The 18,497-nt window shown below is 41.6% G+C and overlaps 1 protein-coding gene across 4 annotated transcripts in view; it reads left to right on the forward strand.

Annotated features, from left to right (window-relative positions):
* ARHGEF28 (Rho guanine nucleotide exchange factor 28) overlaps positions 1-18,497 on the forward strand; it is a 585,749-nt gene that overhangs the window by 154,924 nt on the left and 412,328 nt on the right. For all 4 annotated transcript variants that reach the window (XM_029574889.1, XM_029574896.1, XM_029574905.1 and 1 more), the window contains 2 exons: positions 142-289; positions 13,672-13,965. In XM_029574889.1, the coding sequence (XP_029430749.1) occupies positions 142-289; positions 13,672-13,965 (442 nt within the window). The remainder of the gene's footprint in view (positions 1-141; positions 290-13,671; positions 13,966-18,497) is intronic.

Here is an 18,497-nt window from a genome sequence, read left to right on the forward strand (position 1 = left end):
GTAAGGCAGTGGGTTTTTATAGGCAGTGAAATAATGTTTGGGATTAGTACTGGTAACATGAGCAAACGAAACCCCTGATGTTCGGCGACTGTGCAGCTTGATGCATAACTGAACGCAGACGAAATGCTGTTCATATTTCAGGGACAGAAGACTGTGCTTGCCAAGTTTGAAGAAGCTGTCTACCTTCCTGAGGATGCCGAGTTCTACTTTGTTTACAGAGGATCCAGTCAGAGGCATGTCGTGCATGCACAGCGACTCAACGATAACACTCTGCAGTCCACTCTTCCAGGTGAGCACAGCTGCCATGGGCGATGCGCTTCCTTGTCTTTCTCCTTGAGGCACACACTGTTTGCTGTCATGGTTGCTGAGAATCCCCAAAATCATGTGACGTGCGCAAGTTATAAAATTGGGGGTTGGCGCGCTGAAGGGGGTGCACAATCGTGCATCTTGCGCACGTCGAGCCTGCACCAACCCGCACTGCCTTCCCCCGTTCCCTCCCAGGCCGCTCCGAAATCGGCATGGCCTGTGAGGGAACATCCCTTCCACCTAGCCTGACCTTCCCACCCCTTCCCCTAACCTTTACCCCCCCCCCGACCTTTGCCTTACCTTTTGCGCCTGCCGGCAGCCTGCCAGCACACAATCCTCCGACACAGCGGCCTCTGACCCCGCCCTGCCCCCGGACCACCCCTTTAGTAAATCCCCAGGACCTACACGCGTCCCGGGGCTTTACGCATGTCGCCAGGCCTTTTTATAATAGGCTCGGTGCGCGTAACCCCCCCTTCGCCCGTAAATCCTCTGAAAATCCGGCCCTATGTGTGCAAGTACCTTTCAGTATTGGCCTCCTGACATGATTTCATTTTTCAGAGCTTGAAACAGTAAATATCCTAGATGTAGCAGAATCCCTTCCCAAGCAATACCTGAGGTCCAGATGGTATTTATTTATTTTATTTATTTATTCAACCTTATATACCGGCTTTCAAATTCATTTCAAGGCGGTTTACATTGATTGAAATTGCAATAGCAACATCCAAACACATATATACTAAAAACATATCATTGTACATATTACATGACTAAAATACATTAGAACTAAAAAAGCTACCTGGCTAAAAATGCATTAAACTACTCTTTCAAGTCCCATAGTGATAGCCAACACTTCTACCACGTCTTCCCAAATTTACCCCCCTTCCCTCCACCCTTCCATCTACCCTCCCCCCCCCCCCACCCACCCATCTCTCCTCCTTCCCCTCCTCAACTCTCATATCCTTCTTCCCCTGGTGTCCCTTATTATATCTTATCAGCTATACTACTTATGGTGAACGGGATCAATTCTTTAAACTAAAAGCCTGTTCGAATAACCAGGTTTTTATCTGCTTCCTAAAACTATTGATATCCTCCTCTGTCCGGATCTCAGCAGGTAAGGAATTCCACATTTTTGGCCCTGCTAAGGATAAAGACCTCTCCCTCACTGAGCTAAGGTGAGCCAGTTTGGGCGATGGAATGGTCAGCAAGGCCTGACCAAGGGACCTCAAGTTTCGTGATGGAACATGAATACGTAAGGAGGCATTTAGCCATTCCGAATTCATGCCATAAATTGCTTTATGTATTAAAGTTAGGCACTTGTATTGTATGCGGAACTGAACTGGCAACCAATGTAATCCCATCAAAACCGGAGAAACATGATCGAATTTTTTTGTGTCAGACAGTAGCCGTGCGGCGGCGTTCTGCAGCAACTGCAGCGGACGAATGGTCGATGAAGGCAAACCTAACCATAGGGCGTTACAATAATCTAACTTAGGTAAAATTAGTGCCTGGACTACAATTCGGAAATCGTTTGAGTGCAATAATGGCTTTAATCTCCTTAGCACTCGTAACTTGTGAAACCCGTCTTTTAGGATAGCCTTCACAGAAGTTTTCATACTGAGCTCAGAGTCCAGCATACATTCTCCAAACTCCCAATCCTCTTCTCATTTCCCAGTGTAGAGAGTCCAGATTAAGAAATCTTCAGACTTTCACTTCTGTCCAAATGGTAATTTGGGATTTTTTCTGGATGAAATATCCAGTGCAGAAGGGAAAAACTAAACTATTCTCCTTTCCCCTACTCTTGAGCAGGAAGGGTGACAGCAAACTTACTCCTGAAACAAAAAGGCTAAAATCTCCACAAAAAAATATGGTGTCACTTTAACTAGAGTTTCCACTGTTCATCCACTGGGTGTGAGATGGAATCAGCAAATCGTCTTCCTGCCTAACCCTGAGGCAGGTGGAGTTTTCCCTCCCAGACCAGAGCTAGGGAATCCAGAAAACTATAAAAAAAATTAAAAATCCAAAATCCATTAGATAAACTGAAAGAAACCTTTGGAGGCAAACCCACCATCCAGGTAAGAGGAATACTGCCTCCTTCCTATACTGGGACACCAGATGGTGATGCCTAGCCTACCAAGCCAGACAGGAGCTTGCCACTTCAGCAGCCTCAGAAGGGAATGCTGTTAAGAAAATGGTGCACTCCTCTTCTAACTCCTATACCTCATGTTATAACCTAGGACCATCTGGTGGAGATCCTAGGAGGGGCACCTCTAAGAATGTCTTACACTTCATTGGGGGGGGAGGTGGGGTTGCATCTGGTTTTGGGTCATTTACACATTCCCATGGGAGCTCTTAGTCCTGCACTAGAATTCCACTGCTCCTGGGGGGAAAAATAACGGAGCTATTTTGTTTCAAAGTCAGCCATGTTATTTTATTTGCATTGAATTATCCGCTTTGCATCGATTTGCAAAATGTATGCATGGAAATGATATGCAAAGCAGCTAATTGGAATAGGGGTCTGTTTGGACCCTCATTATCGCGTGATATCATGGATATTGCACAATATCACGGCAATAGGGCTCTATTGCATGAGAAACTCTGTTTAACACGTGTTATAGACTTATCACAGCTTAGTAAATCTAGGCCTAAGTTTGCCCTGCTAGCTTGAGAACTTCTCTTATACAGTTCTTTAGCACATAATTCAGTTACTATATATATAGCAAGTTCCCAAGAAGAATGAAATAATCTCATTTTTTTTTTTTTCAAAATCTCTTTATTATGAACATGGCAAAAAGACAAAAAAACCCAAAACAAATAACCATCAGAATTCAGAGCATCAATATCTGCTAGCAAAACAGCCAAACATCTTCTAGTATCACTGAAAACTCTGAATACTCTGTATTCTGATGGTTATTTGTTTTGGGTTTTTTTGTCTTTTTGCCATGTATCTATATATGTGATAAGATACCCCCCTTCCCTTCGCCTGCCCTCCCCCCTTACAGTCACATCAATTACCCATATTACCCTCATTTCCCTGTCTACCTTTTGCCCATTAAGCTATTTAGTCCAGGATTTATCAGCAGAGCGACCTTTCATCCTCCACATCGGTGAATAGACCACAGTCTAATGCATCTTGATCACTCTGTGGCAGCAGTTCATAAAATCTTTTAAATGCCAGTACATATTTAGTAGGGAGCTTACAGGCTAGGAAACTTACATCATAGCACTCTCTTTGCATCAGGGTTGACATACATGAATGCCATACCCCAAAGGAAAGGGGATTTTCAGTAATCCATTCTAATAAAACACATTTGCACTCTACCATAAGAGCCATCCTAATAAAATAGGAGTGTTCTGTAGTTATCTGAGGAGAGGTCTCTAAAGCCTCAACATCACCCAAAAGTAAAATGTCTCCCTGAAAAGGTAATGTTATTATACACTTATTCAAGTATGTGAATACCTCTTGCCAGAATGGATAGTTTTTATGACCAAAGAAAAAGGTGATCTAAAATATCCTTTTCCAGTTTGCATTTATGATAGTCATCAAGTTCCACAATCCCCATCTTTCTCAAATGTCCTCTGTCCACATAGCAATGCAGGATTTTGGATTGCTTCTTTTTATAGTTGACATCGACTGGATGCTTATATGAGTCTCCAGAAATAATGTATTCATTTTATCCGGTGTGTTTGTTTTTTACTCCAATTTCATTTTGCCAGTACTCCACCAACCCAGTCAGCTTATCTTGTCCCATATTTCTTTTATAGAATACATTTTACTGTGAAATAGAATTCTTTCCCCTATTTGCTCCATCTCAACTTCCATCCTAATGAGATCCAATGAAAAACCCAGAGATGAAAGGTAATGTCGTTTCTGCAGAAATCCATAGACGTGTTGTTTGGGGATCTGAATCAGGCATTGTAACTGCTGAAAACTGAACTTGCATCCTGTTTCTTCATTTATCAGTTGTCTGAAAGTGACAAGCCTTCTATCAGCCCACAACTGAAAAACCTGATTATCCATCCCTGGTAGAAAATCAATATTACCCAAAATAGGAAGAAATAGAGAAAAATTAAGTGACAACCCCAGCTTTTTACGCAAAAACCTCCAATTGGATATCAAAGAATGCAATAAAATATTCTCTTTGATATCCACAGGGAGTGAGTTACCTGAAAGATGAATCAAACTGACAGGGGATATAGAGAACACCATTTCTTTTAAAAATTACATGGGGTTATTTTTAAATTTACCAGAATAAACACATTTATGTATTTCATCTGACAAGCCAAATTGTAGAATTTTAAACTAGGAGCATCTATATCTCGCCAGAGCTTACTTTGTACCAATTTATCATACTCGATTTTTGTCTGTTGTCCTCTCCACAAAAAATGAATGAGCATGGATTTAAGGTATGTCAAATCGGGTTGTAACAACCAGCATGGAAGTATCTGCATCTTATATAATAATCTGGGCCACTGCTAGCTTTTTGCTGCCGTGTGCAAACAATTACTGTACTACCTCCCACACCCTTCCCGGTTCATTCAGTCTCTGTCCCGGACACATATATATATATATATATATATATATATATATATATATATATAAAAAAAAAAAGCCCAGCTCCCTCCAGCAATGCAAACTCTCAAACCTGAAACCTCTCCCAAGCCACAGGTCTTTACCTCCTGCCAGGAAATACATGGCCAGTGCAAGGATATTAGATGCCCTAGGCAAACCTTATAGCTTTGCACAATGCACCCCCTTCCTCCTGCCACCCCACCCGGCCCACTCCACATACAGTTAAGTTATGCATTTAAAGCAACAGTGTACATGAAAAATATCAAAGTACAGTATTCTAAGAGAAAAATATCACTTACATTATAGTTACATGCACTGCTATGATGCCAACCAGAAATCCCTGCAAAAAACCCAATTGAAGGTTTTTGCCTGTTGGTATTATGGTATTATATGGTATATGCCTGTTGTGTGTTGCGTGTGGGCTTGACTCTCCGAAAGCTAAAACACTAATACACTTCCTGTTAGGAGAATGCATCACCTCATTCACACATGCAGAACATAAACAAACCGTCACCAAATACAGCATAAAGCAACCATAAAGTAGAAATTCAAATGTGACAAAATCTAAACTGGAAACCCCAAGAAGCCAGACTCTGTATGCAGTGCAACAATAAAAAACCAGAACCATCATCATTCCTCAAACATCAAACAAAATCAAGAAATAAATTAAATGCATAATCATAATAGTAAAAAGAGATGACATAAAAGATTGAATAATCAAAAACTCATATACATTTTTTTTTTAGTGTCCCAAACACCAATAACATATTTCAAAACAGCCGACACATCAAATAACATCCGAAAAATAAAACTAAAAAGGATTTAAAAAAATTCGTGCTCTCCATACCTGGGAACTTTTGATTTCTAGTCATTCTGAGATTGTCGTGGATTAGTGGGAGTGGGGTGCACAAACTTTCTCTTCTCTTTCTTATACACTGTATATACATACACAAGCTCACACACACATGTATCTTTTCTTCACACACTCAGGTGTCTGCAGCTCTTCTTTGATTGGGATATGCCAGCAGCCCCAAGCCCTCCTCTTCATTTCACCTGCTGGCAGGTGAGGATCCACCTGCAGTCCCATTCTCTCTCTCACACACACATGCAATGCAGGCTCCCAATCACATATCCTTACCCACTCAAATTTCAGGGAGGCTCCCATTCACGCCCACCCAGACAGACTCCCATTTATTTATTTATTTATTTAAAAGCTTTTCTATACCGTCGTTTAGTAATGTACTATCACAACGGTTTACATTAAGGCACGAAATAGGTTTGGTTTATAAGTTAGCCATGGTTTATAAGTTAGCCATTTACACACACTCGCCCATCTCAGGTAGTTTTCCATTCTCATACACATGCCCCACCATTCCGAGAATGGCTTGCATGCATGCGCACACACATACACTAACACACACGCACACACGCACACAGACTCACCTATCCCAGGCAGTCTCCCATCTATTTCCACCCAAAACTCTGGTAGGCTCCCATTCACATCCACCTATCCATCCATCCATCCCCAGCAGGCTCCCATGCACACACATTCACCCATCCCAAGAAGGCTTCCATGCATGCATGCGCATGCACACTCACACACACACACCCCCCCCCCCCCCCCCCCCCCACCAATCCACCCGAACCAGAAACCCATTCACACCCATCCCACAGACCGATGCAATTTTGACGTGGGAAAAACGGGCACTCATGACTGAGCGCATGTTCTCCTAATGTGCGCCGATTGACCCCTCCGGGCCTCATGATTTAATATTTAAATCGGCTGCTGCAGTAAAAGGGAGGCGCTAGGGGAAATTGTGTGCCCCTTGCGCTTCCTCGGCAACTGGTGCCCAGGAGAGGTGACTGTCAGTGGGTAAGGAAAATGGATGTTCAATTTTACGAGTGTCTGATTTCCTAACCTGTGCACAGCCATAGGCTAGAAAAATGGATACTTGTTTTTTGAGCACCCCTTTTCCTAACCTGACTGCTGTTACACTTTAAAAAAAATATTTATTTTTTTTTAACATTCTCCTCCTCTTTGTTCCTCTGACTTAATAGTGCCATGATATTAAATCGGAGGAAATACAGAAAAGCAGTATTTTTTTCTGTTTTTTTTTTTTTTTGTACACTTTTTGGGCTGCTCAAAAATTTAACGCCTGCTCCGGGCAGGTGTTAATTTCTGAGGATAAATATATGCCCGTCGGGTGCACATTTTTTTCCATCGGGGGGGAGAATAGCTAATAGGCTCATCAAGATGAATTTACCTGTGATGAGCGCTATCAGCTTTGCGGGGGATTGGACGCGTGTTTTGGACAAGCTAATCCCCTTATAGCATAAGGGGTTGTGGATGCACATCCAAAATGTGCGTCCAATCACTGGTTAACCAGTGCGCTCGGCTGAGTACACTGTATTGCATCGGCCTGCCAATCATGCTCCCATTCACCCACCCATCCCATGCAGGCTCACATTCACTTACACACATATGCATCCTTTTGACCTTTGCTTGCAACCTTTCCTGCAACTGATTCACCATCATAAATAAAAAGTGTTTCTACTTTCCCATCTTCAGTTTTGATTTTTGCCATTTTTCTTGTTTCTGAATCATTCAGAACAATGTCAGTCTCACAAATGGGACCAAACAAACCCCAAGAAAATTCATCTTGTGCCTTTTCTCCAGGCAGGCAGGGCCCATGGGGGCCTCTTATTCTTCCTCTGCTGTTGCTGCATGGAGCTGTAGCTCTTTCATTGGGGAGAGCAGCCATTCTGTGGCTCCTCTCGCAGACCAGCACCGGTATTCAACACTCGCGGTGCTAGCACTTCCTCTATGCTCATCTCGTGCATCGCGAGAGATCATAGAGGACATGCTAGCACCATGAGTGTTGAATACTGTGGGGCTGGCACATGAGAAACTGCAGGATGGGCTTCCTCTTGCGTACTGGGATGTGGCCTGCCGGCTTCCTGCTTCATCTGCTGCTGGTGGGTCGTCTTCTGCTTCTGCCACCAGTGGTATTGGGTCCACCAGTGGCCACAGGGGTCTCTCTCCCTGCTCCCGACACTACCCCCCAGGATGTGCCACCCTGTGCAATTGCACGGTTTTTACACCTGGTAGTGCTGGGTCTGATAATAAATGGGAAAAAATCATTTTGAAAAGCACATTTCTACCTATAAGTGAGACAGGCAACTCACTCAATGTTCTCAGCTGAGTTGCAAACCCATTTAACATATCTCTAAAATTCACACAGTATAAAAGAGAGAGATCACTAGGGCCCCACCCTCTAAATATTTCATTTTTAAGGGAGACCATAAAAAAAAAAATGACTCTCGCCACAACTCTGTTAAGGAAGGGTATAGAGGCAAGGCCTCTTGACTTATCAAAGTTAATTTTCCAGCCTGCAAAGAATTTGAAGGCTGAAAACAGGTCCAAAATTGGTTCTATGACTGTCTCAGCCTTTTCCATGAAGAGTAAGATGATATCTGCAAAAAGACTTATTTTTATTTCCTTTTGTCTCACATTAATACCCTGGATATCTGCACAGTTCTGCAATTTAATTGTTAAGGGTTCTAATGTTAATACAAAAAGAAGCAGCAACAAAGAACAAACCTGATGTGTTCCCCCTCAAAGTTCAAATTCCCTAGAAAGAGATCCATTGGCCATAATTCAAGCCTTGGGAGTTATATATAACAATTTGATCCAATCCACGATGGTCCTGTAATGCCATATTTAGCTAACACCCAAAACATATAAGTCCAAGTCACCTTATCAAAAGGTTTTTCAGCATCAAGACTTAGGACCATTCCTGTGTCTCGTCTCAACTTGTGATTCCCAAAACTGTAAGCAATTTATGCACATTATTAACTCCATATCTACTGGATACAAATCCCGTTTGATCAGCTCCACTAGCATAGGGATAACTTTATCCAATTGAGCCACCAATATAGAAGCCAGTATTTTCACAATCACATTAAAAGTGATATTGGATGGAAATCAGAAGGATTTACCAGATCTCTTCCCTTTTTAGGCAGCACTATAATAATAGCTTGATTCATTCTTGGAGTAAAAAATCCAAATTGCAAAGCATGATTGAACATAGCCTTCAAAGAACTTAAGAATTTTATACAATTCATGACTCGACCTGTCTGTCCCTGGTGTTTTCCCTAATTTAAGCCTTCCAATAACCTGAACGAGAAAATCTGGAAAGCTATGAGCACAAATGCTCATAGTTTGGGCAATAAAATCCCAGATCTGCAAGCCCTAACGGTGGAGGTGGACTTTGGACGTTGTTGCTGTCATGGAGACGTGGTTCATGGAATCTCATGATTGGGATATGGCAGTACTGGGCTATAACTTGTTAAGGAAGGACAGAGAGGACAAGAAAGGGGGAGGAGTGGCTCTTTATGTCAAAAACAATATCCAAGCATCTGAGCTGCAAGGAACTTGGGGCAAAGAGAAGCACTATGGGCCGACCTAAAAAAAAGATGATGGGGCATCCATTTTTATTGGAGTGGTTTACAGGCCTCCAAATCAAAAGGAAGAGCTTGACAGAGATCTGGTTGAAGACATCCAGAAGATGGGAAGGAAGGGAGAAGTGGTGATTGTTGGAGACTTTAATCTGCCGGATGTAGACTGGAGAATCCCTTCTGCAGAATCTAACAAAGGTAGAGAGATAGTGGGTGCCCTGCAAGGGGCTCTGTTCAAACAAATGGTAATGGAACCCATGAGGGAGGGAGCTATACTCGATTTAGTGCTCACTAATGGAGATAATGTCTCTAATGTATGAATATATGTCTCCACTCAAAAGGTTATTTTTGGACTATTTTGGTGTCTAATCCATATTGCCCAAACAGCGTTTTTAGACAACTTACCCTCCTGCTTCATCAGTCCAAAATAAAAGGAGCAATTACCAAGGCAATTAATCTAAATGTTAGAAAAGTAAAGAAAAGCAAAAGATAAATGAAATCTATCTGGTTTTCAAAAGAGGTGGCTGACAAAATAGAAGCTAAAAAAACAGCGTTCAAAAAATATAAAGGATCCCAAAGGGAGGAGCACAAAGAAGAATATCTGGTGGAACTGAAGGAGATGAAGAAAGTAATCAAGAGGCAAAATGTCAAGCAGGATAGCCAAAGAGGTAAAGCGAGGTGACAAAACATTTTTCAGATTCATCAGAGCAAGGAGAAAAGTTCGAAGTGGTATAGTGAAGTTGAAAGGTGAAAAGGATCAATGTGTGGAAAGAGACGAAGAAATGGCAGAAATATTAAACGAATGCTTCAGTTCGGTGTTCACTAAAGAGGACCCTGGAGAAGGACCATCGCTAGTTAACAAGAAACTGGAAGGAAGAGGAGTAGATGTAACTCCGTTTACAGTAGAGTGTGTATGGGAAGAGCTGGGGAAACTGAAAGTGGACAAAGCCATGGGGCCTGATGAGGTTCATCCAAGTATAGAAACATAGAAATGACGGCAGAAGAAGACCAAACGGCCTATCCAGTCTGCCCAGCAAGCTTCGCACTTTTTTTTTTCATACTTATCTGTTACTCTTGGCTCTTAGAGCAGTGTTGGAGCTGCATCTAAGTGAAATATCTAGCTTAACTAGTTAGGGGTAGTAATCACCGCAATTAGCAAGCTACACCCATGCTTATTTGTTTACCCAGACTATGTAATTCAGTCCTTATTGGTTGTTGTCTGTATATAGATCCACTTTTCTTCATTCCCCCTGCCGTTGAAGCAGAGAGCTATGCTGGATATGCGTGAAGTATCAGTCTTTCTCCCCTGCCGTTGAAGCAGAGAGCTATCATCTCCCCTGCCGTTGAAGCAGAGAGGATACTGAGGGAGTTCAGAGATTTATTTATTTTATTTATTTATTTAACACTTTTTTATACCGACCATATTAATAACCATATCGGATCGGTTTACATTTAACAAGGGTATAACTGGCGCATAACTAAAGTAAGTTAAACAATAGAGGTGAATAAGGCAAAGTTACATTCAACAAGGAGAAAGAACTTGGATGCTTATGTAGCTGGAAGGAAGTAAAAGGTGGTGGTAATCCAGAAAATACAATAGAGGATACGGGTTAAAGCTTAAGGTGCTTTAACCTAGAAGTGCCATAGTCCATCGTTCATGAAGTGCCATAGTCATCGTTCATCGTTCATGAGATGTGCTGGCAGGTCCGCTGTTGACCTGTTCAATAGATCCCTAGAAATGGGTGTGGTGCCGAGTGATTGGAGAAGAGCAGTGGTGGTCCCGCTTCACAAGAGTGGGAGCAGAGAGGAGGCTGGAAACTACAGGCCGGTTAGCCTCACCTCGGTGGTGGGAAAAGTAATGGAGTCACTGCTGAAAGAAAGAATAGTGAAATATCTACAGTCAGAAGAATTGCTGGACCAGAGGCAGCATGGATTCACCAAGGGAAGGTCCTGTCAGACAAATCTGATTGACTTTTTTGACTGGGTGACTAGGGAATTTATTAATTAATTTATTTTTATATACTGACATTCGATCTGAGATATCACATCGGTTTACATTCAGATACTGTAGGTATTAGATCGAGGAAGAGCGCTCGATGTCATCTACTTCGATTTTAGCAAAGCTTTTGATACTGTACCGCACAGGAGGCTTGTGAATAAAATGAGAAGCATAGGAGTGAGTGCCGAAGTGGTGGCCTGGATTGCAAACTGGTTGACGGACAGAAGACGATGTATGATGGTAAATGGAACTTACTCTGAAGAGAGAGTGGTGTTAAGTGGAGTGCCGCAAGGATTGGTGTTGGGACCAGTCCTGATTAATATCTTTGTGAGCGACATTGTGGACGGGATAGAAGGTAAGGTTTGTCTTTTTGTGGATGACACTAAGATCTGCAAAAGAGTGAACACGCCAGAAGGAGTGGAGAGAATGAGATGGGATTTAAGTAAGCTGGAAGAGTGGTCAAAGATATGGTAGCTGAGATTCAGTGCCAAGATGTGCAGTGTCATGCATATGGGGTGTGGAAATCCGAAAGAACTGTATTCGATGGGGGGTGAAGTGCTGATGTGCACAGAGCAGGAGAGAGACCTTGGGGTGATAGTGTCTAACAATCTGAAGTCGGCGAAACAATGTGACTAGACGATAGCTAAAGCCAGAAGAATGCTGGGCTGCATAGAGAGAGGAATATTGAGTAAGAAAAGGGAAGTGATTATCCCCTTGTACAGGTCCTTGGTGAGGCCTCACTTGGAGTACTGTGCTCAGATCTGGAGACTGTATCTCCGAAGGGACAGAGACAGGATGGAGGTGGTCCAGAGAAGGGCGACCAAAAAGGTGGATGGTCTTCATCAAATGATTTATGAGGAGAGATTGAAGAATCTAAATATGTACACCCTGGAGGAAAGGAGGAGCCAGGGGTGTTATGATACAGACTTTAAGATACTTGAAAGGTTTTAATGATCCAAAGTCAACGACAATCATTTTCTGTTGGAAAAAAATCAGCAGAACCAGGGGTCACGATTTAAAACTTCAGGGAGGAAGACTCAGAACCAATGTCAGGAAGTATCTCTTCATGGCGAGGGTGGTGGATGCCTGGAACGCCCTTCCGGAGGAAGTGGTGAAAACCAAAACTGTGAAGGATTTCAAAGGGGTGTGGGATAAACACTGTGGAGCCATAAAGTCTAGAGGATGTGAATGAAGAGAAGAGGTATAGGGGGGCTTGCGGGAATGACAGCTACTACCTGGTGATTAATACCCTTTTTCAATAAACATACACATGGTTAATGTGACTCCAACATTGCTCTATGCTTCAACGGCAAGAGGAAATGAGGAAAAGGATTTGCATTCACAAAAAAGCGGGGGAGTAGCTTGCTTGTTGCAATGGTTACTACCTCAAACCAAATAAGCCTGATACTTCACTTTCAGTGCATATCCAGCATAGTTCTCTGCTTCAAAGGCAGAGGGGAATGAAGAAAAGAGGATTCATATTCAGACAACAACCAACAAGGACTGAATTGCACAGGTTGGGTAAACAAATAAGCATGGGAGTAGCTTGCTTATTGCGGTGGTTACTACCCCTAACCAATTAAGCTTGATACTTCACTTAGATGCAGCTCTAGCACTGCTCTCTATATCAGTGGTGGGGGTGGAAGGTAACTAGAACTAAAAAGTTACTAATAAAGGGCCAAGAGTAACAGATAAGTATGAGAAAAAATGTGTGGAAGCTTGCTGGGCAGACTGGATGGGCCATTTGGCCGTCTTCTGCCGACATTTCTATGTTTCTATGTTACTAATAGCGCAAAATATCTCATTATCTGGGACAGGTGCATTTAATTTTCAAAAAAACTCCCTCTGTAATTAATCACATATAAATAATCACATATAAATCTCATACACAATTCTTTCCAAATTCAGTCCTTTTCAAAGAACATAACCCACTCAAAATCTGTGTGGATAATGCAGGTTTTAGACATATCTTATTTCCATTCTAAGGGAAGAAATTGTCCATCCTTTCACAGTCTCATTTTGGGCTCTTGCTCCTCAGCATGAAGGTGTAGTGTTTCCAGTACATAACTTTTGGGTCAGCTTGTATATTGCAGATTATAATGAAATTCAATAAAATCAACAAGTCAGTGTTAAAATAATTGTAATACATCTGGTTTGAAAAGAAAACCTGAACATCTATTGACATAAAATTACAGTCATGCAATGTGCATCCTTTCACTGGTATAAAAGAATTATTCATTGAGACAGTTGTAAATGTTGTGCTGTTAAAGCAGTAATTCATGTGAAAAATCTTTTCTGTTAGAAATATATCAAATGATTACTGTTTCCTTATTTGCAGGACATGATTCCCTGGAAACAGTGTCTGTCTCAGTCTGCATGTATACTAAGCGGTATTCACCAGTGATAGTTGGCGGTGGTTCTGTAACATACATACAGGATATGGCATGTAAGCTGTCAAACTTCCTAGTTGGCCAAGTTGATTACATTACTTCAGCCAGTCACCAGACCATGTGTGATCAGTTTGGACTATCGGACGAGGATCTGCATTTACTAGATCATGATGTGATGATGGCCATGGCTCACTTATCCTTGCCAACTACTTGGAATGTCCTTGGAAAATATTCAGAAGGAGGTAGGATTTAATATAAAGCTTTTTTTTTTAACTCTCCTGCTCATTATGATTAAGTGGAAGGATTTTAGAGATGTGAGTATTGAGAGAAAATAGATATGTCTAAGATTATACTGCTGGATGCACAGGCTAAATATGTGCCCACAAAGAAAACAAAATAAAGCATAAAAAGGGTCAAAGGTAGCTTACTACAGTAGTAACAGAAGAGAGCATTTAAACTAATAAAGCAGGAGGAACTGCAGCAAATGTTTTTGCACCATTGCTAGGAGGTGCAAGTTGTGCATGTTGGTGGCATTTGTAGCCAGCTGCTCGCATACTAACTAATACCTGAAGACACGAACACATCACCCCTGCCCTAATGTTTCTACATTGGCTTCCTGTAACGTTCAGGATCACTTTTAAAGTGCTCTCTCTCATCCATAAATCAATACACAACCAAGAGATGCTATGGTTCTCTGATCAGTTTATTTTCCACACATCTAATAGACCAATTAGGAATATCCACAAAGCCAAATTAGCTGCTCATCCACTCAAACACATCAAGCACGTATCCACAAGAGAACGTTCCTTCTCTATTGCTGGTATCAACTTATGGATCAATATGCCATTGGACTTACATTGTGAACCCTGCCACAAAACGTTCAAACAAAACCTCAAAACATGGTTGTTTGAACAAGCATACCATAGATGATCAATGTTTAACTTGAAAATTAGTTTTAATTGAAAATCAGTTTTTCTGTATAAAGTTGTCAACTACTGTTGAAGTTAATTGTTCACATTCCTATTAACTGTTGTATGCAAAACCTGTTGCTATTTATTGTTTTCTTACTGTATAACTTGTTGCTTGTAAAGCATTGTGCTATGTTATTGTTTTCTGTAAACCGAGGTGATGTAGACCTTTACGTACCGCGGTATATAAAGATCTCCAAATAAATAAATAAATAAATAAATAAAAAAAATTCAACAAAGAAACCCAGGTAATGTCTCATGCCCATTTATATTTTTCTCTCTCCTATTGTCTTCGTTTCCTCTCTTACATCTATCTGACATTGATGTTTCCATTTGATCTCTTTTCTAGGTTTCTTTTTCTGCCTCTTTATCCGTTCTTAGCTAGATTTCACCTCTCTTTTCTCCTCCTGTCATTCATCTGTCTTAAATCTCCTTCTTTTCACCTCTCATCCACTTCCCAGGCGATCTCCACACTCTCACCCCTTCCCTAGATTGGTGGGCAGGCTCCTGTGAAAAGTGATCAATCAAAATTATTTTAAGTGGAGTGATGTGACCAAGGGTGGGTGATGTGTGTTCTTATTTAACTATTCACAAGTAATCTTAAAGAGCATACCATTTTTTTATAGATAACATCAAGCTATGTTGGGTTGTCAACTTTGTTTAGGCTTTAACTTTCCTCAAAGGGATCTGGACATCTTGAGGTAGATCAATAGCAGATCTGTTTCCAAGTTAATATGTTTATTTCTAAGGCTGCCCTCAGTTGAAGAGAGAGGGGAGCCTTAAAAGTTCTTCTAACAAGAATGATAGGTGCACTTAAACTTGACATCAATGGAGCTAGGTTTCTACTCCCATGGTCTGAGAGTGCTTCATCTATTATCCACTCTAGGAGTGGGAGAGACTTGAAGTGTTCCACAGGTTAAGGAGCCTATTTGCTAAGCTGCACTAATGTGTTAATACACAGTAAACAGCATTTTCTGCACAATAAAAGAAATAGCGCAGAAATAATGCATGAAATGTGCAATTGTCTCGCATTATTTCCTGGCCCATAAACCAGGCCAATGCAGGCATGGTAATGAGCAAATGCATGCAACACAGCTCATTTCTATGGATATTGATAACGTGGTTTGTGTTAAACTTCTCAGGACATGTTATTTACTGTATGTTGACTGCACCTCAAGAGATGTAATTACCTTTTGCCTGGGAGCCTAAGAACGCAAATTAGGGAATTTAAAGGGCCACATGATATCAGAAAAGTCCTCCCATGAAAATGTTTGAAAAATCCTTTGGGGTCTAGTGGGATCCCCTCTCCCATACTGCCTTCACCCATGCATCTCGATACTTAAAATCACATAAGGCTCTGCTCCCCACAGTTAAGAAGCTCCATTGTCTCAAAGCTTATGTGAAATCTTTGTGGTGTATTGAATGCAGGAGTGACTTTCATATGCTCCTGCTCCATCGGTGTCATTTTTCTACATGATGCCAGCTGACCCCAGGTGCTCCTATGGGAGAGGCAAAGGAACACCTGAGGTCAGCTGGTGCCATTTTGAAAAATGGCGCTGTAAGGTCAGGAGAAATTGGGGTTGCTCCTGCCCCCCTAGACCACAAGAATTTCAAGTAACCTGTGGGAGGGATTCAGGGCATTTTCTTAAGGGAGTAGGACATCTTAACTGGGTGGGGTGAGGGGCTATGGAGGTTTCTCATATATATATTTTTTTTTAACAGGTTGGGTGGAGGAGGGAGGTTGGGCGAGAGGGTCCCAAGACCCTTGAGGATTTTTCAGACATTCTGGTGGGGGACATTTCTGGGCTCGTGTGGTTGCTTTAAAACATGGCAGCTTTGGGGTGGGGAGCTGTCAAAGTGTATTGTGGCGGCCAGAAATGTGCGAAAAGCTCATGAGATTCAGTAAACTATAGTTCTTGGTATTGCTGTTTAGTAAATCCCAATGGCAGTTTTCCCTGTGGTACAAATACCACATATTAGTAAATAGACCCCTAAAAGAGAAAAATACACACAGGCCGATGCAATACCATGCGCTCAGGCTAGTGCACAGGTTAACCCACGGTTGGATGTGCATTTTGGATGCACGTCTATAACCCCTTATGCAACAAAGGGATTAGCGTGTCCAAAATGCGCGTCCAAACCAGCGGATAGCTAATAGCGCTCATCACATGTAAATGCCATGTTGATGAGGTTATGAGCTAGTACCCCCTTACGTAAAAAATAGATGGCTGACATGTACATTTTTACGCTCAAAAAATAATGCCAGCCCTAAAGCTGGCAAGTCTTGAGAAGCCCCAAAGGTTTATAGAAAAACAGAAAATACTACTTTTCTGTGGTTCCTCTGACTTAATATCGTGGCAGTATTAAGTCTGAGGAACCACAGAAAGCAGCAATGTGAAAAGAAAAATGTGTTGCTGGCAGTCAGGTTAGGAAAACAGATGCTCAATTTCCGAGCGTCCATTTTTCCTAACCCGTGGCTGTGCTTGTAAAATTGAGCGTCTGTTGTCCTAACCTGCTCACTGACACTTTTCCTGGGCACCCGATGCCATGGATGTGGTAGGGACACACAATTTATCCCTAGCGCATCCTTTTTAGTGTGGCAGCTCATTTGCCTATTACATCACATGCCCAGGAGAAGTGATTGTGGCGCACTAAACCAAAGTGCATCCAGTTTGGACGCATGTTTTTAGCGCATTGGTATTGCGTCAAGCTGTTAGTCTCTTAAAGTTCTGTCATTTGTTTTAGTTCAGCAACAGCAGTTTTCTGTGCAGAATTTTAATATATTTGTATTCAGTCTACATTTAGCTCTTCATAGCAGCAGAATTCTGCTATTTTGTTTGTTTCGGTCATGCCTTTTCATTGGTAGCTCAAGGCGAATTACATGCAGGTATGTAGGTATTTCCCTGTCTTCAGAAGGCTTACAATCTACGTTTGTTCAGTACTTAAGGCAATGGAAAGTGAAATGATTTACCCAAGGTCACAAGGAAAGTCTGCAGGATTTGAACCCTGGCTTTTCTGGTTTTCAGCCTGCTGATCTAACTACTAGGCCACTCCACTATGAACATCTATGTTAAACATTATTTTCTGTCTCTAAAATAATATTCTATCATTAGTAACATTTGTCTGTGTTGAACATCTATGTCCATGTCTATTTCCATCGTAATAACACCCATCTCCACAGCGATATTCTATTTATTGCTATGAACATCAAGTCCCAAATAGAAAACTTGATATCAAGTAAAGCAGTTCTGCTTTGACTTTGCCTTTGCCTTCCTATTTCTCTTAACCATAGTAAAACAATGGGTAAACAAAGCCTTGGCCAGCCATGCTTCTCTGCTTGGCATTAATGCTAATAATTTCTACTTGCAATAATGACCCACTATAGACACACAGTAAGCTCACTGCGTAGTGATACTGTATCCCTGTGACCATTTGCATCAATGGGGATGTCCTCTATCACTATCTATGATATTTTGTCATAGATTTGGTGTTTGGGCATGTTCCTGCATGTTTATCACCATAATGTCAAGGACTGCCCCTACTGTGATTAAATTAATTGTGTAACTGATTACATCACAGTTGGGTTTTCTGTATTGGTTTTCATACATTTCAGAAGAATATTGTCTACTGTATTGCAATTTGATTTTTTTGGAAACTGATGTTTGAGGGTGCAATTCTGCTATTTTAAAAACTTTGACTGTGAACGGATTGCCTCTGTGGCTTAGGTTGCTGTCCTGTGCACCGCAGCACAGAATACTTAGATTAACATTATCTGCCCAGCGGGGTCAGATGGGGCATAGCACCCA

Source organism: Rhinatrema bivittatum, chromosome 1 (assembly GCF_901001135.1).
Source record: "Rhinatrema bivittatum chromosome 1, aRhiBiv1.1, whole genome shotgun sequence".
Taxonomy (NCBI): domain Eukaryota; kingdom Metazoa; phylum Chordata; class Amphibia; order Gymnophiona; family Rhinatrematidae; genus Rhinatrema; species Rhinatrema bivittatum.